The sequence below is a fragment of the Monodon monoceros genome, unplaced genomic scaffold, assembly GCF_005190385.1.
Source record: "Monodon monoceros isolate NGI ecotype Baffin Bay Population unplaced genomic scaffold, NGI_Narwhal_1 Super_Scaffold_16, whole genome shotgun sequence".
NCBI classification, from domain to species: Eukaryota; Metazoa; Chordata; class Mammalia; order Artiodactyla; family Monodontidae; genus Monodon; species Monodon monoceros.
In genome coordinates this window covers 93,476,886-93,502,089 of record NW_021703772.1, presented here as the reverse complement: position 1 = coordinate 93,502,089, position 25,204 = coordinate 93,476,886, and the positions used below count along the sequence as shown (strand labels likewise).

The window sequence follows — 25,204 nt, the reverse complement described above, 5'->3', positions numbered from 1 at the left end:
TTTTGAATTAGTCAATATATTCTCTGCTTTCGTCTCTATCATTCTGAAAGTCAGCTACCGTGAATATAATTTATGTCTGTTGTCTTCCTTCAGCATAGTAATATTTAAAGTGACTTAGGGGGCTTCCCTGGTGGCGCAGTGGTTGAGAGTCCACCTGCCGATGCAGGGGACATGGGTTCGTGCCCCGGTCTGGGAAGATCCCACATGCCACGGAACGGCTGGGCCTGTGAGCCATGGCCGCTGAGCCTGCACGTCCGGAGCCTGTGCTCCGCAACGGGAGAGGCCACAACAGTGAGAGGCCCGCATACCGAAAAAATAAAAATAAAGTGACTTAGGGAAATGGAAATGTTTTCCTAAGGAAGCATACATTTCATCCATTTCCAAGTCTTAATTTCCTGACCATCCCCTTAATATTTTATTTAGAAAAACTCATTTTTAAATGAAGGGATGTCATAGTATAAAACTGTAAAGAAATCTTATGATTTTCTACTGTTTGTTAAGGATAACATTTACATAAAATGTTCTTCATTTGTTCACTGCTATGTGATCCAAACCCAGATGATCCCCTAGTGCCAGAGATTGCATGGATCTATAAAACAGTCAGAGATAAGTACAGCAAGCTGTCTCGGGAATGGACTCAGAACTATGCCATGTGATGCTACCTTCAAGTCAGAATAACCTTCATTACAACTGGAATAAACTTTAAATTATGGTTCCTTTTTTGATTTTCTTATCTGGCTGCTCCCCTGTCAGACCTCATCTTTTTTCATTTTACGTTTTGTTTACCTCCCTCCATTCATTCACATGCTCATCTGAGAATACTTACGTTCTTCCAGCTTTGGACAGTAACTGCTTTTAGAAGCTGTAAAGTAGTTACAAGAGAACAGTTACCCAAGATTCAGAAGGTTTTTTTAAAAAAATGGAGCATGTGTATTATGTGGCCAGTGTTTTCACTCTAACTTTGTTATGAGACTAAAACCATTCCTCACTGCTCTAATGTGCTGAAGAATCATCTGAGGGGGAGGAAGGTGGAAGCTGAGTTGTCACATCAAAGGAAGCAGCATTATTCTAGCAGCATCCATTCTTGTTTAAACCTTCCACTGTTAGAGATTTGAGGTTACATGATATACTTTATGCTCATAACTGATGTGGCTGGAGAATTGGTATTGAATTGATAGCATCAGCAGAATGGAAAATGTGATGTGTTTTATGCATGTCAATAAAGGAATGACCTGTTCTTGTTCTACAGAGAATGGAAATTGGAAGTCAAACACTCTTTGTATTCCAAAATAGGGTCTCACACATTTTGTAATTTTCATTTACATTGTTAGGAGGCTTGGAGCTATTAGTTAATCTATCTTCCAATACACTGTTTAATATAACACTGAGTAAATGATGCAAGTTGTCAATGGATAAGTGATAAACTGGTAGCTCTGCTACTAATTGATTTTTCTTCAATAAAGTTGCATAAACCAAAATAATAATAATTTCATCAAGCTGGAGAGAGGCCAGCAGACATTAGGCATCACCTTGAATGGTTCCAAGCAGATGTTATCTCATAGAGCTCCTTGACCATTTCTTCTATAAATAATTTCGCTTCTGTGACTCTCTATTCTTAAGAAATGTTAATTGTGTTTTTTATTCAGTTTTATTTGAAACTATAATCTTTTAGAGAATTTTTAGGGTTACTTTCTTAAGAATTTCTTAAGAATGCTTTAGAAGTAATTCAAGCAGTAGGTGTGCATTAATGTCAAGAAGTTCACTTTCCCACATAATTGCTTTGGAGTTGTTCTGAATTGTTGATATGGTCCCAAATAATTGTACAAAGGGTTTTTGCTTAGTACTTTTTCTGTTGCCACACACACACCATTCCTCTTGCAAATCTTGAGTGATAGGTTGGACTTTGTATGATTATTAAATATTTGGAAGGTTTGGGGTAGTGAGGTGTCAGGTTTCTAAATCCAGAAAAATCTTAATTTGTTAGACTACCACTAACCTTTAACATGGGATAAATGGGTGGGGGGAGTGTTTGCTTTGGTTTCCTTTGTATAACTTAATCATGTGGTCGTTGTGGTTTGATTTTTCTCAGAGATAGATTTTTGACATTAAATTTAGGGTAAATTACTTGTGTTTATTTCTGCCATTTATTTGAAATGTAAAATTAGGAATCTTATGCTCTAAGGTTCAAACTCAGCTTTCCCATGGTTTTACAATTGTATCTTTGTACTTGACAAATGCTTTGTCTAGGGATGATCATCTGTATACATGTACCTATAAATACAATCCAAAACGTATTTCGGAGCAGTTCAAACATTGATCCCTCTTCCCACAAACTACTGAACAGTAGGATGGCGAGTCCAAATTGTGTTGGTAACCCTTGTTATGGAGGAAATAACAGAACTGATTTTTGTTAACAAGTAGGCCTCATGTGCCAGAGTGCATGAACAGCTTCTGATATATATGAGTGAATTTTCTATACACAGAATCAGTTGAAGCAGGTGTTTAGTATATTCTCAGCTTCTATAGCAAGCCCTGTGATAATTAATATGCGACTTTTACATCTTGTGTTCCCCAAGTTAGTTCCAATGTATTTATTTAAAAAGGAGAGGATAGGGCAAGTAAGGGACAGGAGAGCAATGACAGTCTAATAAGGTTATCAGAAAAGCTCAGGGGGGAGACCACACTTCTCCAACCGTGAGGTTAATGGGCATCAAATTCCTTAATTGAGGAAACATGTAAAGAAGTTTCTGCTTAAAGGGCTCAGTAAGATTATGTCCATGTAAAATCATACAAATCTTAACTATTTTTTCCTCAAAGATAAAAGGCTGTATGTAATATACCTGCTACATAGTAAAAGCCCAACAGATGGTAGATGCTGTTAGTAATGTGATATTTATAATCATCATCATAATCGTTACTAATTATTTATTAGCAATAGCACAACTATATTGTTCCTCAGATTGATCCCTTTATTGTCATGCAACATCAGATTTTTTTTCTTTAGTAATTAAAAAAAAGTAAAATTTATTTCTTGACATAAGCTCCCAAAATTTTCAATACAGTACTTTTTCTATGTATTAAGTTCCCTATCTGTATACTGTACTTTTGTCTTTAAAAGTATTTAATGAGTTCAACTTTTAAAACTTAAAATTGACTTCCCATAGTACATTTTACTTTTCTAATTATTTCTACAATTTGGTGCTCTTTCTATTGAACCTGGGTGATATATACACATGATAGCTAGCACATTTGCTTTTCACAGTGCTTTATTATGACATGTATAAAGAAGATGTTCCCCACATCTTGCAGATGTAGAATGCTTTTACATAATACTTTTACTTCCTCCAATAGCTTTCACATATATCATCGTTAGGATGGTGGATGTTAAGATCCTTTATCTTCATTTAATATACGGGGTAACCATAAACCAGAGTCCTTGACTTTCTCCAGGGACTTTACCTTAGATGTTTAATCCTGTGCCTTTGGATTTGTTTTGTTGTTGTTGTTGGAGTATAGTTGATTTATAATGTTGTGTTTAGTTTCAGGTGTACAGCAAAGTGATTTAGTTATACATATACAGATATCTATTCTGTTTAATATTCTTTTCCCATATAGGCTATTGCAGAGTATTGAGTAGAGTTCCGTGTGCTGTGCAGTAGGTCCTTGTTGTTTATCTCTTTTATATATAGTAGTGTGTATATGTTAATCCCAACCTCCTAATTTATCCCTCCCCCCCCTTCCCCTTTGGTAACCATGAGTTTGCTTTTCTAAGTCTGTGAGTCTGTTTCTGTTTTGTAAATAAGTTCATTTGTATCAATTTTAGATTCCACAGCCTTTGGGTTTTTAATCCTGTGCCTTTTTGCCCAGAGCATTAAACGGTATAAACAAATTAGTGATTGGGAGTGGTTTGTCAGTTTATTGATGTTTTTTAAAAGTCCACTCTGTCAACTCAGAAAACTTTGTTGTTTTCTGTTATTCCGGTGGAAAATATCAGCCTGGCCTCTTTTGTTCTTACTATTCTTGACCTTTAGCTGACATTTACACTTCAATTCATTATCTTCTCTCAATAATTACCATTAGGGACTTCCCTGGCTGTCCAGCAGTTAACACTTCGCCTTCAAATGCAAGGGGTGGGGGTTCGATCCCTGGTTGAGGAGCTAAGATCCCACATGCCTCGCAGCCAAAAAACCAAAACATAAAACAGAAGCAATATTATAACAAATTCAATAAAGACTTTAAAAATGATCCACATCAAAAAAATTATTTTAAAAATATAATTACCATTATCTTGAAAAGTAGTGAGAATTAGTAAGGTCTTCAAAGTATATTAAGAGCCTTAGTTGAAAGATGTCAACTGTTATCATTGATTTTGTTCATAATAATTACAAATAAAAAATGATCCTCTTTTTGAAATAAGTTAGATTTACTCTTAATTGAGTGGTATTAATTGGTAGTTAGTTTTATGAAAACACAGTACAACTCATAAAGCTCATTCTGTTCTTTCTTAGCAATACGTAAATCTCATAGTTCATGATTTCAGTGCTTTTGTTTTTCTTTCCTTTATTTTCTTTCATAATAAACTTTAAACAGATCTAAACTCGTCCTAGCAGTACAAAGATAGCAAGGAAGATTACTGAAAATATTAGACCAAAAGAGACATTATGGGGAATTCCCTAGCAGTCCAATGGATAGGACTTCACGCTTCCACTGAGGTGGCATGAGTTTGATCACTGGTTGGGGAACTAAGATCCCGCATGCTGCATGGTGCAGCCAAAAAAAAAAAAAGGAGAGACAGAGCCATTATGATAAGCAAAGAAACATTAGAAAACAAAACCTATAGATTATTCCTTAATATTAAGTTGACTACATGGATTTAGATTTTTGCTTCTTTTGTTATTAATTGTAAAGGTTTCTGGTTTGGGATAGCAATTAAGACATGGGTAATGTTTTGAGGATCCTTCCAGATCCATATTCTGAAATAAATTTTAAATTTGTTTAAAGTTCTTTTATTGTAAACAAAAGACCAAAGTACTGAAATCATCAGTTATGTTTGTTTTTCTTTGCCCTCGAAGTTGATCTACAGGGCAGTATGTTAAAAAGCAGTCTGTGTTTATTGTAATATTACACCTTAACCATTTATTATTGAACCTCAGTTTTTCTCTAAGCAAGGAGCTAGTAGCTCTGACAGTGTATTAATATCAGTTTCAAACTGAAATTATATTAGGGATGTTTCATATTCTGAACCCATTTATTGGCCTAATTCCTGTCCTACACTGTAGTATCAAACAATGTAAATTATAAATTGGCATCTTTAGCCCTAAGCCTTATAAATTCTAATTTAATTAGGATCTTTCTGAAGTAGTAAAAGTCTGCTAAAGGAGCTGCTAAATTTTTACTGTGACGATGAATGAAATTCTGTTAAAAGTGAAAAGAAAACTATAGAGATAAATTAATGAAACCAAAAGTTGGGTTTTTCAAAAAGGTCAACAAAATTGACAAGCCTTTAGCTAGATGAACCCAGAAAAAAAGAGAGAACCAGAGAAAAAAAGAAAAAGAACCCAGGAAAAAAACCTCAAATTACTAAAATAAAAAATGAAAGTATGGGGCTTCCCTGGTGGCGCAGTGGTTGAGAGTCCACCTGCCAATGCAGGGGACACGGGTTTGTGCCCTGGTCCGGGAAGCTCTCACATGCCACGGAGCGGCTGGGCCCGTGAGCCATGGCCGCTGAGCCTGCGCGTCCGGAGCCTGTGCTCCGCAACGGGAGAGGCCACAGCAGTGAAAGGCCCGCATATCGCAAAAAAAAAAAAAAAAGAAAGTATGGACATTACTATCTATTCTATAAAATAAAAAGGATTAAAAGAGGGTACTATGAACAATTGCAAACCAACACATTGGATAATCTAATGAAATAGACAAATTCCTAGAAACACGAAACCTACCAAGACTAAATCACAAAGAAGAGAAAATCTGAATTGACATATAACTAATAAGGAGATTGAATCAAAAAATCAAAATCTCCTGACAGAGAAGAGCCCTAGATCTGAGGAATTCTACCAAGTATTTGAAGAAGAACTAACACCAATAGTTCCCAAACTTTTACCAAAAAATTATAGAGCAGGGAATACTTTGTAACTTATTTTTCTATGTGTCCAGCATTACCCTGATACCAAAGCCAGACAAAGACACTGCAAGAAAAAACTACAGACCACTATCACTTATAAACATTGATGCAAAAATCTTCAACAAAATACCAGCCAACTGAATTCAGCAGCATATTAAGAGAATTACACACCATGACCAAGTGGGTTCCAAGGATGGTTCAGCATATGAAAATCAACCAATGCAGTATACCATATTAACTGAATGAAGGTGGGGGGCGGGGGGGAGGTAACCTGATCATCATAATTGAACACAACAACCTATTAAGATTTTTTGTTTTTACACTCATAAAACTAGGAATAGAAGGAAACTACGTCAACACAATAAAATCCATATATGAAAAACCCACATTGAGCTTCATGCTCAACGGTGAAACACTGAAAGCTTTTCCTCTAAGATTAAGAACAAGGTAAGGATGCCCACTTTTACCATTTCTATTTAACATGGTACTGGAAATTCTAAGAGCAATTATACAAGAAAGAAATAAAAGCCATCCAAATTGGAAAGGAAGAAGTAAAATTATCTCTGAAAATGACATGATCTTATATGTATAAAACCCTAACACCTGAAACTAACACAACATTGTCAATCAACTACACTCCAATGTAAAAAAGTTAAAAAAAAAAAAAAAACCCTAAAGATTCCACACATGTTCAAAAAAAAACCTGTTAGAACTAATAAATGAATTCAGGTAAAGTAGCAGGACACAAAAGTCAGTGCACAAAAATCAGTTGCATTTCTGTACACTAACAATGAACAATCTGAAAAGGAAATTACAAAAGCAATTTCATCTACAATAGCATTAAAAAATAAAATACTTAGAAATTAACTTAATCAAGGAGTTGAAAGTCTTGTACTATGAAAACTACAAAGCATTGGTGAAAGAAATTACAGATGACATAACTAAATTAAAACACATTTATGTTCATGGATTGGAAAACTTAATATTGTTAAAATGTCAGTGCTACCCTAAGTGATCTAGAAATTCAATGTAATTATCCTATCAAAACCCAAATGTCATTTTTGCAGAACTAGAAAACCCCATCCTGAAATTCATATGGAACCTCAGAGGACTCGGAATAGTCAAAACAGTCTTGAAAAAGAACAAAACTGGAAGAGTCACACTTCATGACTTCAAAACTTACTGCAAAGCTACAGTAATCAAAACAATGTGGTGCTGGCATAAAGACAGACACATAGGCCAGTGGAATAGAATAGAGAGCCCAGGAATAAGTCCTTGTGTATATGATCAAACAATTTTTGACAAGGGTGCCAAGTCCATGGAGAAAGGACAGTCTTTTAAAAAATGGTGCTGGGAAAACTAGATATCCACATGCAGAAGAATGAAGTTGGACTCTTACCTAAGACCATAAACAAAAATTAACACAAAATGGATCAAAAACTTAAGAGCTATAAAACTCTAAAACTCTTAGAAGAAAACATTGAGGGAAAGCTTTATGACTTTGGTTTTGGTGATGATTTCTTAGTTAGGGCACCAAAGGGGCCAGCCAAGGGAGCTTTCTCAGTCCCAGCCCCACCTCCAAGACACCCCATTGCCCAGGGATGCCTGCTATAAACTGCACACCCAGGAGGGAAGGGGCCACAGAGCCAGAGATGCCAGAGCCATTTAAAGTCAACACCTTTAAGGAGGCAAAGGATGAAGACTGTAAAACCACAAAAGAAATTGAAGAAGGTGTGGGGTGAGACTGCCAAGATTCTGCACCTCAGCAAGCTCCCAGGTGTTGCCCGTTGACAGGTCTGTGGGCAGAACTTTGAACAACACTGAAAACAGCTGTTAAGCCGTGGAATCTAATCAAATGATTAGTGCCCCTTGGCATCTTCCAGGATCACAGGCCCCCTGTGATGTATACAACAGAAACATGCATCCCAGAGCAGTGACATGCTGATCTTGTCCTTGCAGACAGCAGGAAGAAAGTTACTGGAACAGTTCGCTTTTTCCAGAGAGAGAATGTGGTATTTCCAAGAAAAGAGTCAATGCTGAGGGCTTCCCTGGTGGCGCAGTGGTTGAGAATGTGTCTGCCAATACAGGGGACACGGGTTTGAGCCCTGGTCTGGGAGGATCCCACATGCCGTGGAGCAACTAGGCCCGTGAGCCACAACTACTGAACCTGCGCGTCTGGAGCCTGTGCTCCGCAGCAAGAGAGGCCGCGATAGTGAGAGGCCCGCGCACCGCGATGAAGAGTGGCCCCCGCTTGCCACAACTAGAGAAAGCCCTCGCACAGAAATGAAGACCCAACATGGCCATAAATAAATAAATATTTTTTTAAAAAAATCATAGAGACAGACAGTAGCATGGTAGTTGCCAGAGCTTGGAATGAGAGGAGATGGGGAGTTAATGTTTAATGGGTACAGAGTTTAAGTTTTATGAGATGAAAAGAGTTACGGCTATGGATTGTGCTGATGGTGACACAACATTATGAATGTATTTAATACTACTGAACTGCACACTTAAAAATGGTTAAGATGGTAAATTTCCTGTGTATTTTTGCACAATAAAAAAAAATTGAGAAGGAGACTTGGCTTGGGCTAGGCTAAAATCTAAATATATGTAACCTGCTTAATCTAAATATATGTAACCTGCTTAATCTAAATATATGTAACCTGCTTAATCCAGGGTCAAAAATTAAAGAAAAAAAATGGGGCTAGAAAAGTGAAAGGCATGCTTTAAATAACTAAATTCATTTAAAAAATAATTTCTTATTTAATGCCAAACTTGTTTTCTCTGCTTTGTTGTTGTGTGTGCGTGTGTATATGGTAGATTTTCTGGTATTTATTATGTAATTTTGGTTCTTTGCTATTTGAAATGAAATAATAAGTGATTTTTGTTGAATAATGCCACTTTGGCAGTATATAGTTTACTTACGTAGCAGTGTATTCGTTTTCTGTTGCTGCCTCGCATATTACCACAAACTTAAGAGGCTTAAAACAATGCCCAGTTATCAGCTCACAGTTACGTAGACTAGAAGTTAGTTGAGCTCAGCTGAGTTCTGTTTAGGGTTTCTCAAGGCTGAAATCCAAGGGGTTGGCCAGGCTGGGCCCTTATCTGAAGACTCTGGGGAAGAATTTGTCTTTACACTCATTCCGACAACAATGGCACCTCAGTGTTTTGCAGCTGGAGGTCTGAGGTCCATGCTTCCTGGCTGACTGTCGGCCAAGGGCCACTCTGTGCCCCTGGAGGCTGCCTGTAGGCCTCTTCATCTGTCCCCTCCATCTTCAAAGCCAGCTGTGCAGTGTCAGGTCCTTCTCACCCTTTGAATCTGATCTGTCGCCCCACTCCCAGCAGAAGAATGCTCTCAGCTTTTAAAGGGCTCACTTGATTGGGTCAGACCCAGCTGAATTATCTGTATGTTAAGATCAACTGATTTGGGACTTTAATTACATCTGCAGAATCCCTTCACAACATTCTTTAGATTGGAGTTCGATTAAATTACCAGAGGAGGGGCCTGTTAGGAGGCCATCTTTAGAATTCTCTCTCACACAAGTAGTATTTGACTCAGCAAGATTTTTTATAGGTGTGTGATATAAAGTACACAGGACTAAGATTCTAAAGATCTTGGGTTCTGTTTGACTATTTAGTAACTCTGATACTGGACTATAAGGCTCTTGAGACCAACAATTGTGTCTTATTCATCTTTATAGGCCTAGTGCCTGGCACAGAGTGGCTTACAGCAGGAGCTTAGAACATATTAAGTCACAGTGAGATAATTTTACCCTTCTTTGATTTTTCTTTAATTTTTTTTTTTTCCTTCGGTACGCGGGCCTCTCACCGCTGTGGCCTCTCCCGTTGCGGAGCACAGGCTCCGGACACGCAGGCTCAGCGGCCATGGCTCACAGGCCCAGCCGCTCTGCAGCACGTGGGATCCTCCTGGACCGGGGTACGAACCCGCGTCCCCCGCATCAGCAGGCGGACTCCCAACCACTGCGCCACCAGGGAAGCCCGATTTTTCTTTTTTTAATCTTCCTTCATCAAAGTTTTCTTATGAATTAAAACTGAGACTGTTAATGCATGTGTAAGTCATTGAAAATTCTAAAACATTACTGTAGGGACAATATACAGCCTCCCCCAACCCCCCCCTCCTTTTGTTTTAATCTACCCTTTCACTGAACCTTTTCAGGAACCTTGAGAATTAATACAAACAATATTAACTTTTATACCGGTAAAAGTAAACTGAAATAACTTGACCAGGGTCACCTATTCATAAGAAGCAAAGCCAGAAATTTAAATCCAGCCCTACGTGTGAATGCAGCTTTTACTTCTCAGTTAATCACGTCTCTTATTTTTAAAAAAACTTTTAAGAGAAAGTGCTGTGCCCTTAATACGTAGAATTATAAGGGATTAAAGCAGAGGACTGGAGTAAATCGTAAATTCTTTTCTGCTGCCTTAGAACTCATTTAGTCATGTGCATTTTGCTCGTATTCATCTATTGACTTTTCTCAGATTTTTTTTTTCCTGTAAACCCTTACTCTATGTAACATAACTTCTTTTAATTCTATTTTTAGTTGCGAGTAACAGAAATCCTCTTGATTAAATTAAAGAAGTGAGTAAATAGAGAAGACAGAACCAACATGTAAAAGCTCTCTTAGGCAGTAATGCCGTGTGCATTTGTTCATACATCTGTGCCATTTTCTTCTCTGTAAGAAACAGAAGATCATTTTTCTTTTTTTTTCTATTTTCATTTTGTTGTTGTTACTGCTGATTTTTAATGTTGGAAAATCCAGGGTCAAAATTCCCAAGAATATAGTGCTTCTTATCTCAAGAACTTTGGCCTCAAAATGGGAGACAACACCCTGGTACTGTAGATTCTCATTTCTGTTGGTCTACAAGGAAGGTTTTTTCGGATGTTAGAATGAAATGGTGGCTTTTTTTCATATGTGAAGCATACTGATCTAGGTATTAAGGACTTTGTTTTATGTTTGATACCAAACTGGCTCCCTGGCATTGAGTATAAATGATAGATACCTGGACCTTGTACTGTTTGGGGTTGGTGTTAAACAAGTAGATCAGAAGGACGTGGAAGGAAAGAAAACCTGTCTGGCTTCAGTTCACAGGGACTTCAGCTGCTTTCCCAAGCCAAAGCCTGGTATCACAGACTAGAGCTACTCACCCCAGTGGGTTCCCCATTCGCGTGATTGATGATCTGGTGGTCAAGCTGAACATACGTATTAGAAGCTTGCCTACTTTTCTTCATTTCTGCTTCATTGCCTTACCCTAGATTAGGCAGGTAGGATTCCGTGCTAGTAAACTGGGGGTGTACTATGAAGTACAGTGCTGGAAAGGCTCAGTAGAGAGGTGGTTGTACTCTGACTCAATGGGCATTTGAAACGTTCTCCTTAGTAAGTTTGGAACTTTGCTGAGCACAGCCACTTAAAATTCCTCAGGACTTTTGTGGGTTTTTTTTCCCCCTAACCTTGGCTAAAGTGTAATATGTTATAGAATACCAAAGAAGTATATTTTATTTTGCTACTGTCTAAGAATTTACCTTATAAATTCAATTTAGCTCAATTAACACAGAAATTGTGGCTATTTGCTCACTTAAAGGACATGCCAACCCACAAAAGGATTTTAGAGAATCTTCTGCAAGTGTGCTTTTGGGAGGAATCAGTACTTCTTTACTTGAAACCAACTTTGATTTCCTCGTTTTCCATTCTTTGTGCAGTTAGTTTCTCTGTGGTTTAGGATTATGAACTAAGAAGCAATCTTTCTGTTTCAGTATGAAATTTAATACAAATGTTTCTTGTGTATTCAGCGGCCACTGCAGTCATTTGGACAGACAGGAAAAAGGTCTAAGGTATAGTAAATATTTTGTGCTGGCATGCCAAGGGCCTTCATGCTTGATGAATCTTTGTTTTCATAGAGCACTGCATTCAGTTTAGTTTTGTCATATTTTCTTTGGGGCAGAAAGCTTATTTTGTTTTATTTGGGGTTTTTGTCTTGCCTAGTCGCTTTTGTGCACTGCTTTTATATCTTTAATGGTTCTTCATCTGTAGAGAAAATGGCTTTCTCATCATTCTTTGGGTTTTGAGATTGGAGTTATTCCCATTCTTGCTATTGCTGTTATTTTCAAAACTGCAGTTATTGTTTTCCCTCATAACAAAAGGTTTTAATGGTATTTAATGATACATTTAACTTGCACATTTCACCTACGTCTGTACATGGCAGAAACTATTATAAAGAAACTTAAGAAACTCTAGGGGGCTTTTGGATATGCCCTAGATTTAATGGAATGTAGTGTTAATTTTAAATACTTTTCTTTAGTCAAGCTCAAAGTTAAAGCTAGTTCGGAGCCTTGCAGTGTGTGAAGAATCTCCACCACCCCCTACAGCAGAGATATCACAGGAGAACCAGGTAAAAAAACCAAAAGCAATAAGCAAAATTAAAAAAGAAAAAAAATTAATTATTTAAAGTTATGGGAAAACCTGCTTCCTGGAGAAATTTTTTTCATAATGTTAAATAAAATTTGGATGTGCATGTACGTGTGTTATATATGTTTTTACTAAGTGAAACTACTAAGTCTAAGGCTTAGTGCAATGATTTCTCACTGGAAAAACTTAGATATCATATAATTAACTGAGAATATGGCTTTAAGGGAATTATAAGTTGTTATGGAAAAGTTATATTAAAGTACTACTTCCAGTTAATGTGATTGTGATGAAATTTGCCCTTGAATTTGCCCAAATTTGATTTTGGCTTTTAGAAATTTGTCAAACACCTCTTGAGTGTGAAGAGGAGACTACCTAAGACTTCTGCTTACATATCATTTCACTTAACCTGAATGCGTGGTGAAGTCAGTTTTCATGTTAGCGTGGCTCTAATAGTTGTCTAATATTTCTAATTCCTCTTCTGTCTATGTTTGCAAAGTATAGAACTACCAAGGCTCAAGCAAATAGTTTGGTTTTTGCTTTTTATATTCTGTTTAATGCTATGACCTTACTTTTCTGTTAATCTCAGTTATGGATTGATCTTTGTCTTACTCTACGTTTGGACATTTACATATAATTATTTTTGGACCCTCTACCAGTGTTTATCAATGTGATAACTTTGGCTGTTTGTGGCTTGTTCTACTTTTTAAGAGTTTGAATAACCTAAAATCCCTCTGTATTCCAACAATTAGTTTCCAAAGAATTGAGGCAATTTTGTGGTTAAGACACATGACTGAATAAAGGAAAAGAGAAAAAAAGCCATGAGAGGTTGTATGTCTTTTTTTTTTTTAATGCTAATTGTACGTTTGTTAATTCAAGCAAAGACTGTTATGCTTTGCCTTGATTTAGAAGATGATGACGTCAGAAGCCTACTATAGATACTGAAGATAGTTGTCACGTATTTAGAATGTGTTCTGTTTTTAAAAGCACTACAACTCTGTCTCTGAATTATAACAAAAGGATTTTTTTTGATAGATTATTTATTGTCAATGCACTTAATATCAGTTTCCTTTGAAATTTGTTCAAGTGTCAAGCAACATAGGGTTCAAAATTTACTTTTGATTTTTAAAAGTTGTTTTGTACATTCAGAGTAAAGAATGCACCTGTTCAGGGTGGAGCAGTTGGCAATGTGATGTTTTTTGAAAATTAATTTCTTCGTTTTGTTGACCAAAATGTTACACCATCTTAGCCTCTTGGAATAATTAGTCCAAGGAGATAGAGGAAATGAGAAGGGTCAGGCATTCATAAGACTTAGTCCAGAAAAGGTTCCTTTTTTGAGAAAAACTGTAACAGACATGATCTTTGGTTTTATTTGGTACATTTCACCTATCTGAAAAATTATTGTGGGAGGCAGAAGGGGGGAGAGGGTTCTTATAGTACTGCATAAATTTGTCTAGTGAAAATTTATGAGAAAAAATTAATATAAGAAGTATATGTTGTATATTAATGTATATATTGTTCAAAACAGCTGAGTTACAGCATTTGGATAATGAATAAGGTGGTTATGCCAGAGTTCAGTTATTCCACGTAATATAGTCTTTCTCAATTTCTCTTGGATACAGTTAACTTTTTCTTTTGGGATAATAACCTATTATTACCCTCTCTGAACAAAAGATATTCTTTTTGATAGAAAGTCTTTTTCCCAGTTTTGAGTTAACTAAATTGCATCTGACTGGGAATTGGAAAATAAGTTATTTCTTATAAAATGTACTAGTATCAAATCCTTGACACAGATACTTTCCAACTAATAATGCTTGCTTCAGAATGTGATTTTTGAGGAATTAATCTGGAATAAAACTCATTGTTCGAAAGGTTGAGAGGCAATTAAAAGAGAGATGTCATTTGTGTCTGATGAGAGCTAATGAGAGGGAAGTGACCTCAATAAATGATGTCAATTACAAAGTGAAGAGTAAAGGAATTACAGCTACCTATGGAGATATTGCTCTCATTTGAGTTATTTATAGTCAGGAGAGTTTGTGTATAAGGACTTAGGCATTTAAAATATGTCTTGTTTATTTGCTACTGAAAACAAGGGCTCAGTACCAACTGAAGACAAGCCTCAGTACATTATGCATACTGGATTTTTAAATACAGTTCATCTTGATAAATAGTTTAATATCTGTAATTAAAATATGTGACTTTAGAAAGAGAATTTGGAAATGAAATCTGATAGTCATTATAAGTGCCTTTTAGTGAAGTTGTAAATGTGAAATGTTTTCTTCCAGCCTGGATTTTATAGATTATCCTTGAGTAACAGCAATAGAGAAGCTGCAAGTCAGGAGAACTTCTAAATATTCTACTTCTGAAGCATAGTTCTGGGATTCATTTTTAAATATCTGTTTTACAGTTTAAAAAGAATGAGGAAAGTGGATTAGAAAATGAGTCAAATTGAGAAAAATGACTGGTTGATGAACGTATGACATTGATTAACGTATGAGGTTTGGTAAACAAGACAAAGGAGGGCTTAAAGCAGGTGTTCATCATTTTAGTGGAAATTGCCAGTGCATAGCTTTTGTCCTATATCCTGAGCACAACTTTGAACTGGGATGGAATGGGAAGCAGAGTTGAAAAAAGATGAAAATGGCAGTCAGCAACCCCATAGGAAAAAATATGTATGTATTTGATCTGAAATTCTTCTGCCAAATACTATTTTGAAAAAAATTATGTGGGGAGAAAATGGGTAATAGAAATCCTGGTGGCTGCAAGTTTAAGAATCCTGAAATTTATATCTTCTTCAATATTGACTTATCGCACCTACCATCACCACCAACCCTCACCTAGAAAATCAAAGTAATTGATTAATATTTTTCATCTCTAAAGAACAACTGTATACAGTAATTTAGCCTGCATATAGGCTGTACCTTTATCTTTAGTAGAAATGGTCTGGAAGTTAGTCTGCCTTTCTTTATAAGTTTGCCTGAATAAACAGAGCTATGTGATTTTTATCTATTTGAGCTATATGAATTAATTTCCAGTAATTCCTTTGGGTTCTGAAATTGCATGTAATGACATTGTTTCAAAAATAAAATGTAGACATAGTTCTCCTTTTCAGTCTTAGAGAATATGGTTACTTTACAAGTAAATATTACATATCACTAAGGAAAACAATTTTGTTTGAAATCTTTCTAAAACAACTTTGTGGTGATTGAAGGAGGAACAGTGAAGTAGGCTCAAATAGGAAATAAGCAAAGTGGGGGATTTGGTTTTGGAAAGTTTTTATTTACAGTTTTATATGGCAAGAAAATGAAGAAATATGAATTTATAATGGACACTCAAAGTATTTTTTGATAAGTGTTGACCTGACTCATATGTTCCTATTGTCATGATTGATGATAATTGTCATACTTTTGCTTGACCGTGGCATCTCCACTGCAAAAAAAAAAAAGGCTAAAAAGACCTTCGTTCTGTCCTCCAAGGGTTTTACAAGTAGATTCATTTAAACTATTCTTAAAAAAACATTTATTTTCTCTAAGATAATTTTCAGGATATGTTTCAATTGATAAATTCAACTCAAAGCCTTAATTTTAACATTTTTTATCAAGAGTTGATTAAAACGGTAAAAATATTTTAAGTTGTATTCTAGTTTGAAGAATCTAATTGGATAAAATAAAAATCTTTTTCTCCATACAATTTTGTATTACTCAAAAAAATACAAATGTGAGGTATTAACTGAATCACTTTATATTTTCACTTAATAACTGATTTTACCTTCCAACAGGAGAAAATTCAGATCCAGTTAACACAATCATTTGAAAAAGAGGAGAAGCCCTCAAAAGATGAAGCAGAAAAAGAAAAAGCCAGTGATAAGTTGCCCAGAAAAATGTTATCAAGAGGTTTGCAATTTATTTCTGTGTTTTTTAAACAAAATTTTAGTTTTACTGTCGATAATTCCATCCTTTACCCCTTGAATAATTTTACATAGTGTATTTCTATTAAAAATGATCTCGAACAGACCGAAGGGATGATACTGTTCTGGGCAAAATGGCATAAGGCGGTTCTGCTGAACATCAGTAAGATGCTTTAGCCAAAAAACTGCAACACATGCAAAAGTCACCAAGGAAGATAACTGTCATGATCACTTATTGGTCTATCTCTTGTATTGAAATAATGGAATCACTATAATTTGAATACTGATTCCACTAAAAATATATATATTTTTTAATTCCTTATGATACAGAGAGCTGATGCCAAAATGTGCAGTATCCAGTAAGAATATTCTTGGAAACCTAGAATGTTTATCTTTTATAATAAATTTTAAGGGACTTCATCATATATCATTACAAGTCTATAAAAATGCTTTTTTAATTTATAGACTCAGTTATGTTGACCAGTTTTATAAACAGCATAAGGCTATTACATTTAACGGGAAGAAATAAACATGAATGTTTGTAAAGAAACATTTTGAAAGCGAACTTTTTGTGATAGACCCGATCAAATCTAATTAAATATTCTTTCAGAGCTACAGTTCCTGCCTATCTCCAAATTATTGCCTGCACTTATATTTGTAACTGAACTAAGCAGACTCAATTTGCTTCAAACGTAGTTAATTGTCTAAATCATTCTGATTTTTTGCTTGAGACATTTTTGAATATGAGGATTGTGGTGAGTATATAAAAGGATCTTTAAGAATTCAGAACAAATTAAACTAGCACATTTGAGAGATAAATTTTTTTTAAGAATGTACATAGACATACAGTTACGTAAATCCATGTCATGCTCATTATATGGGAGTAGCAAAACTGTGGTCATCTGAATTCATCATAAATTCCATTTTCCTACTTTGTCAGTTTTTTTTCAATGTGGGGCATCTCATTTTATTTTAATATACATCATGTGTAAAGGGAAAGGGATTTGTTTCAAACAACTTTATACTGGGTTTTTGTGTTGTTGTTTTTTAGATTCCAGTCAAGAATACACTGATTCAACTGGCATAGATCTACATGAATTTTTAGTAAATACATTAAAAAACAATCCCAGGTAAAAATTAAATTTATAAGGTTTACATTGCTTCTAGAGTACCATAATTTTGTTATATATGTTTTCATTACTGAGTTAGAATAAGATTAAAATATTTAAAGTACACCAGAAACATTTTAGTTTCTTAGGGCTAAGATGTTGTTGGCCTCTATATGCACATGTATAAATATCTTTTGGCATTATGTATATCACCATGATATAAAGATAATTCATACTCTTTAGGAATTTGGGGAAATACAGAATCACCAAGCTATTTTGACTCTTAATTGAGATGAAGAGTTATCATTAATCATGAAATAGGAGAGAGAGAAATATACCTCATGATAAAGCACTCAACCAGATAACTTAGTGTATTCACTTATAACAAGTTTTTGGACTTAATTGAATGCAGAATTTTTGTTTCTTCTTGCTTAGTTTATAAATCTCCAACCCAAAGATTTTTAAGGTGCTTATTTGAGTCACAACTTTAACTAATTGTGAAGTCCTTTGTTTTGCCAAGGTACTAGATAAATAGATTTAGCTTTTTGACAGGTCATCGACCCCAGTGAGGCAGTCTCCCCACAGAGAGGTTTATCCACAAAATATCTGACCAACATGTTCATGGGGTAGAAGACTTGAAGGTTAAGAACCCCTCCTCCAGATGTTAGCTTCCCAGAGTGGTAGTAAAAATTTGTGAAATCTTCAGTTCATTGGGTAGGTGCACATGAAAGAAAACAAACAACTCTCTTTAGTATCATTGAGCCTTATCTCATGTCTTGCTTCAAGATACACCTTTAATTTCATTCAGGATTTATTGTTTCAGTACCATCTTGCTTTCCTATTTTACATTTAACATAAACCCCAAAAGGGGACCCACCAAAATGAAAAGTGGTCTCCCTGTAGTATGGGCTGAAGATGTATAAGTGTGAGGTGAGGAAGAAGTCAGTCAACTCCACAAACTTATTCCTCAGCGGTCCCAACTGAAAGATGAATTCATTAGTCCATTGAACAGGCATTTCTTGGGTATATATCATGTGCTAAGCATTGTGCTAAACATTGTAGATATAAAGATGAAGAAAATATAATCTCTGACCCTAAAATATTCACTGTCTGTGTGCTAGAAAAAAATAACCCACGATATGTAATTAAAATAGAATAGATGTTGTAAAAGAAGTTTTTCAGGGTGCTTTAAAAGCACAGGGAGGGGATCCCAACCTCTGAAAGGATATGGGAAGGCTTCACTGAAAAGATAATGCCTGAGCTGAGTCTTGAATTCAGAGTGCTTTAAACTGGAACATGAGCAGCACGAGGGAGACAAGAGCATCACCAGGGCACGGTCGTACGAGAGAGAGGTGGCATATCCAAGCAAAGACGAGATTGTACACTCTGGCTCTAGCAGGGAGGCATGTGGCAAGTGATTGTAGAAAATGAGGCGGAGGGCGTTGTTGAGGAATGAAGGCAGATTATGCAGTTGTCCTCAACCTAGGATAGTACCAACACACTGGGGTGGTGACTGAGTAAGGAGTGCTACTGGTAAGCTAGGGATGCAATGATCGACGAAAAATAGTCTTACTTGAGATGCCAATAGTTCATCGTTTGAGAAATACTGAGTATGGCATGCTATGTTGAGGAGTCATGACAGAATTTTCAAAAGGGTGATGCTATAATGAGATTTATGTTTTAGAAAGATTACTTTGTCAGTGAGGGGCCAAGATCAGAAGCAAGGGCTGTGGGTTGACGAACATAGAGAAGAACAGAGAGGAAAGGACACATTTGAAAGACATCTAAGTACCGTGGCAGGACTTGATAATTATTTGGATATGGAAGAGTAGTGGCACGTTGGAGCAGAACAGAACAGCTGCTAGATTTCTGGCTGGACTGACAGCTAGTCCCATTAACAGGGGAAGTAAATAAGGGCAAGCCTGAATGGAGTAAGGCATGTTCTGTTATAAATAAGTATAGTTTGAGGTGCCTGATGGAAAGCCACAGTGAGATGAAGTGTGTCAGCAGTTAAAAGGCTCTGTTTCAGGTAAATGAGCCTGGCTGCTGTTATCGGCAGCCATCAGTCTTCAGTAGAAGTGACTCTTGCTTTGTTCTGTGGAAAGGCAACGTGTTAAGGGTAGATGTGAAGGAAGAGACCATGGGTGTTAAAGATTGCAAAAGAATCGTGAGAACGCTTGTCTTAGAAGTCAGCCAATCGGCAACAGTATCATGAAAGGTAAAATGAAACAATCCATTAGATTGAGGAACTAGGAAGTTGTTGGCTATTTTAACAAACCATTTCATTTGCGGTAGGATGGTGGAAACTAGAACTCAATAGATTAAGGAATAGGAGCATGGTAGAAAATACATAGCTAGTTTGTGTAAAACAAGATGGGATCTTAAACAGGCAGAATTTTTCTTTCTTCTGAACCTGTAGGAGAAACATCAATAAGGACAAATATAGAAATCTCTATTTATACATTCCAAAATATTTTTCTTTTGTGCAATTCTCTTGTTTTCCTCTATAAATGAAAAAGTTTTAAAGTTATCTGCATATGTGTTTTTAAAGTGTACAATTTAATGGTTTTTAATATATTCACAGATACGTGCAACCATCACTACAATCATTTAGGACTTTTTCATCACCCCAGAAAGAAACCCTGAACCCTTTTGCTATCACCTCTCTATGCCCTGAACCCTAATCTAGTTTGTCTCTACAGACTTCCTTGTTTTGGATATCTCATGTGAATGAAATCATATGTATGTGGTCTTTTGTGATTGGCTTCATTCACTTAGCATAATATTTTCAAGGTTCATCCATGTTGTGTAGCATGTATTACAACTTTAATCCTTCTGTGTATGCATTTTTATTTGAATAAATATATAGGTGAATCATTCATGTAATGGCTAATGAATAAGTTATTACTAATGTCAGTGTGGATTAGAAAGTTGTAGCTAATGTTAAATTTTGTGAGAAACAAAATTTGCCTAAGTGATGGCTCAGTGTTCTCTCAATGAAACACACAATCAATTGCCAGATATACGTGGCACAAAATTAGTAATAAGTCTGGCAAATTTCCATTAGAGCTTTTTCAAGATTGAATGTTGCTCAGAGATTTCTAAATGTTAAGCAGGTTTACTTTTAGTGATACTAAAATTTAGCTAACGTTTTATTTCAAATTTTTTCTTCAGATCATTAATCTTCTATCTTGTTCTCATCCCGATGAATAAACTTAACCTCAGATGTTAAATAACAGTTTATCTGGAATTCCTGTTTCAAGAAATATTATCAGAAACTATAATAACTACTCATTACTAGATTAGAACCCGGGAACCTGAAGTTGTCCAAATAGAGATTACACTCACATGGTTTTTATACCTGTTTTTGTATTGATTTTATACCCGTTTTGTGTAAATTCCACAGTGTACTAAAGAAACATGGACAATATAGGCAACTATATTACATCGCTAATGGAGGGGAGCAGCCCCATGGATAAATCCTGAGAATGGATATTGTAAAAGTAAACTGTATTGTTCTGGGGAATATCATACAATTGTTCTGTGTTTGAAATATTTCCTAAAATTACTTTTACTGGAGGTAATGTCTAAATCATCTTATTTCTTGCCTGTCACAGATATTTGACCCAGGTCATGTGGAACATTGGGAAGGGGGTGGTCAGATGGAAGCATTGTTGTTTTCTTCTTTTTTATTTGCCACTTGTATACCAGCTGCCCACGCTTTCTCTAAAGTCAGTTCTGGTATAATGACTAGAACACTGGTAACTAAAAGATTCTTGCCCCTTCATTTCCACTTTAGGTAGTAGTTTATTGGTCAATTTGATTGAGATCTTTGTTTTTATTATTTCTTTAATAAATAGACAGCATTTATTGGTCTATTTTTAAAGGGTATATGATAAGTTCAATGCGTGCCTACTTTTAGGTTCATGCGGTAATAAACCTTATGCCTTAAGAAAATGAATTTGTGGGTCTGTTAGTTTGATGTATGTAATGCTTCTATAAAGGATTATTAATTTTTAACTTATGGCCATTACCAAAATATCTAACCTTGATTACAGATATGAAAATTTGGAAACTTAGACCAAGCTATAGATATATCATATACATATACATACATAGTATCATATACATACATACATGTATCATATACATACATAGCTATATGATACAGGCAGGAAGTGTAAATCTTGAGAACTTAGGAAAGCTATTTTCCTAACAAGTTCTACTTTTTACTAACTGAAAATTTCGTAAACTAAGTACGGGAACTTATTTAAATAAACGGCCCAGGTAATAATAGAAAATCCTCTGCAATCCATAGATCTACATGCGAAAGGAAAAAAAAATAAAAACCTGAATTTGTATCAATAGCTAGTAAAATCGTTAGATTTTGTTTACTTTCATGGAGACAACAGAAATTTGTTTTCAATGCCAGTTCATTCACTGAAGAACATTTCACATATCTTAGGCCTGCTGTTGAGCTCAAACAGAGGAAACGAATTTAAATTCACTGTTTCATGAATGCTGAATAAGTTGCCTGCCTCAGATTCCTTTTTTTTCCCCTGCAACAAGTATATAAAATATATTAGGAAAGTTACTGAAAATTATATCATCTCAAGACAAATTGACCCCCAAAAAATTAGAAGAAAAGAGGGTCTTATAGTTAAGTAAATAAGTCCTTTTTTGGGGAAAACCATATGAAGTAAAAATTTCCCATCCTCCCCCAAAATTTTAAGGAAAAAAATATTAAAAGACATGGATGAAATAATCTGATTAATTTATTCCACACAATTACATTTGTTGAGCTCCTCTCTGTAGTCCAAATAACTATATAATGGTAATTGTGATAAATGCTTTTAAAGGTATGAAAGAAACAGGTTCTAAGAAAGAATATAAGAAGCTGTCCTAGGCAAAGGAAACAGCTTGTTCAAGGAACCAGCTTGACAATTACAGGGATAAGCTAAAATGATAAGAGTTTTGTGAGTAAGGGGCAGGAAAAGAAGCTAAAGAGGTAGATGAAGACCAGATCATGCCCACCTTGTAGGCCACATTACAGGTGTTCAGTTATAACCTATGAGCAGTGAGAAACCTGTGATAAATATTTAACCAAGGCCATGAGCTGTGCTCACATGTGTGTTTGTAAAAGATTGTTATGGATGCTCCAGGTAGAACAGATTAGGAGGGAACAAGGGAGGATACAGAGAGATAATACACTACTATTACAGTAGTCAAGTCAGAGATCCTGATTGCTTGAATCCAGGGTAGTGGCAGTAGAAATAGAAGAAAAATAGATTGAAGATAGATAAATTTTGCAATAGTAACTAACTGCATAGGAGGATTTTTAAAAGCACAGTAATGGGCCAAAAATGCTTCTAGTACAATATGCCAAGTGAAAGGTAGTGCCACATGCTGATAATGCAGAATACTAAAGGAGAAACAGGTTTAGGGGCAAAATTGAATGTTGCTAGAATTTGAGTTAAAATGTAATCCTGTTTTCAGCTTTGGGTTTGAAATCACCACATAGGCATGTTATTCTCTTGATTTTTTTCAACTGATATAAAAATATGTATGGTTAATATTACTCAGTTTTTTGTAAGACTTCTTCCACAATATAGAAGATCAAACTCAGAGCTGATGTATATAGACTTTCAGGCAACTTAAGCAGGGGCACTGCTTCCTTTTAAAATTTGAGAGGGATCTACTATATAGTGTTTATTTGGGAGGGAAACATTAACCTCTTGGCCTGGTTTTCTTGATCTATAAAATTTTAGGAACAGAACTGAATGATCTCTAAAGCTACTTCTAGCTTTAAGGTTCTTTGAGGGTTTTTTTTGTTTCTGTTTTGTTTTGTTTTGTTTTTCCCACATGCGCATGACATTTACAGTGAGCACAGGAATACTCTCTTGAGCCATGTTCTTGGTGTGTGGGCAAGGAGGTCCTTTGAAAGGGAGTGGTACCAGTAACTTATTTTGTAAGTGTGCTAAATAGGACCCTAGTGGTCTAAAGGAGCACATGCAGGTGTTCCCTAGCGTCCCTATTTATTTTACATGTTGGAGGTCTTTGGTTCATTTTGATTCTTTGTGGGAAAAATTCCCAAAGTCTTAGAAATATATAATAGTGATTTTCAGAATGATTTGAAAAGTCCTCTCCTTCTGAATTAGAGTTAGTAATATAGTTCATACTTCTCTGCTATAGTTCCATTTATAGACTAGCATTGGATTCCCATAGGAGTATTCCTGTTGTTACTGGCATTGCATGTTCTTTAGAGTACTGTTTCTATGGAGTTCAGGATGATAACAGAGTCATGAGCCTGACTAAAGATGTCTGTTTTCCTGCTACCTCTTAGCTTTATTGAGTAGGGAAGTAAGGACTAATATGCTGTTATAATCCATACATTTGCAGAACAGAATCTAATATAGTAATATTTAGCAGACCAAGATATATCTGTTTTAAGAATGGCCACATGATGGTAATTGTTGAAATTGGATGATAGTCTCTCTACAGTTGTGTATGTGTGAAATTTTCCAAAAAATTTTAAAAAGTCATCTTTTAAAATATTACTTTTTTTTAGAAAGCATGTAAACATTCTAGCATCAAGCTTGTGATGTTCTTCAATATACAGGTTTTACCCCCCCCCAAAAAAAATAGCCCTGTAAATTCAACATTTATAATATGATTAGGTCAGTGTTAAATTTTACATATAAGAGTTTTCATATTTTGTTTCAGGGACAGAATGATGCTGTTGAAATTGGAACAAGAAATTTTAGATTTCATTGGTAATAATGAGTAAGTCCTAACCTTTAACAAGAAAATAAATTGTCATCACAGTTCTTCAAGATTTACTAAATTAGTTTTTCTTCTACTTTTAGGTCTCCACGTAAAAAATTCCCCCCAATGACATCTTACCATAGGATGCTATTACACAGAGTCGCTGCTTACTTTGGATTAGAGCACAATGTTGATCAGAGTGGGAAGTCTGTCATAGTAAACAAAACTAGCAATACAAGAATGTAAGTATCAAGAAATGTAGTTATATATTATCTATGTGTGTGATACTATTTTATCTTTCTGTAGCACCTTTTATCTCAGGTTTTCCACATGTTTTAGCAGCCCAATTCAGCTTCGTGACAACCGTATGTGACGGGACCAAAAAGTAGATTTAACTCACAAGGTGTAAAATGCACCAGTCTGGACTGAAATAAGACAGATGAATGAGGATGGGTTTTAAAAAGCCCTCAAAGGTCATAATATCAGTAATGTTTAATAATCATTCTCTTGTGGATTTTTAAATTAATATAACTTAGTTACCTGTGGCCAACCTCAGGCAAATTTAAAAGAAAAAGAAAAAGAGAGCAAACTTTAACACCCTTACATTTAATTAATTTTCTATCAGTTTACTGTTTTTTCCACCTTTGTTTTTGCTCCTTTTCTTCCACAAATCTCAGGACGGTGAGACTTACTGGTTAATCCAGTATCATCCATAATGTTTTGTACCCTTCTGGGCTATGTGTAATTGACTGAGGAAGAAATTTTAAGGAGTTAAGAGGAATCGTTTGCTTTAAAAAGTGATACCTGTACAGTATGGTGAAATAGATAATCAGTGCTGATATTTGGGAGCAAAAGGCCCAATGCAGAGGCCTATGTGTGAATC

At 35.5% G+C, this 25,204-nt stretch overlaps 1 protein-coding gene across 4 annotated transcripts in view; it reads left to right on the top strand.

Moving 5' to 3' along the window:
- R3HDM1 (R3H domain containing 1) overlaps window positions 1–25,204 on the top strand; it is a 179,911-nt gene that overhangs the window by 73,396 nt on the left and 81,311 nt on the right. For 3 of the 4 annotated variants that reach the window (XM_029224875.1, XM_029224877.1, XM_029224876.1), the window contains exons 4-7: window positions 16,319–16,433; window positions 17,499–17,577; window positions 24,280–24,339; window positions 24,423–24,563. In XM_029224875.1, the coding sequence (XP_029080708.1) occupies window positions 16,319–16,433; window positions 17,499–17,577; window positions 24,280–24,339; window positions 24,423–24,563 (395 nt within the window). Of the gene's footprint in view, window positions 1–11,927; window positions 11,970–12,436; window positions 12,527–16,318; window positions 16,434–17,498; window positions 17,578–24,279; window positions 24,340–24,422; window positions 24,564–25,204 lie in introns of all 4 variants that reach the window. The other variant, XM_029224878.1, reaches the window with a different exon arrangement.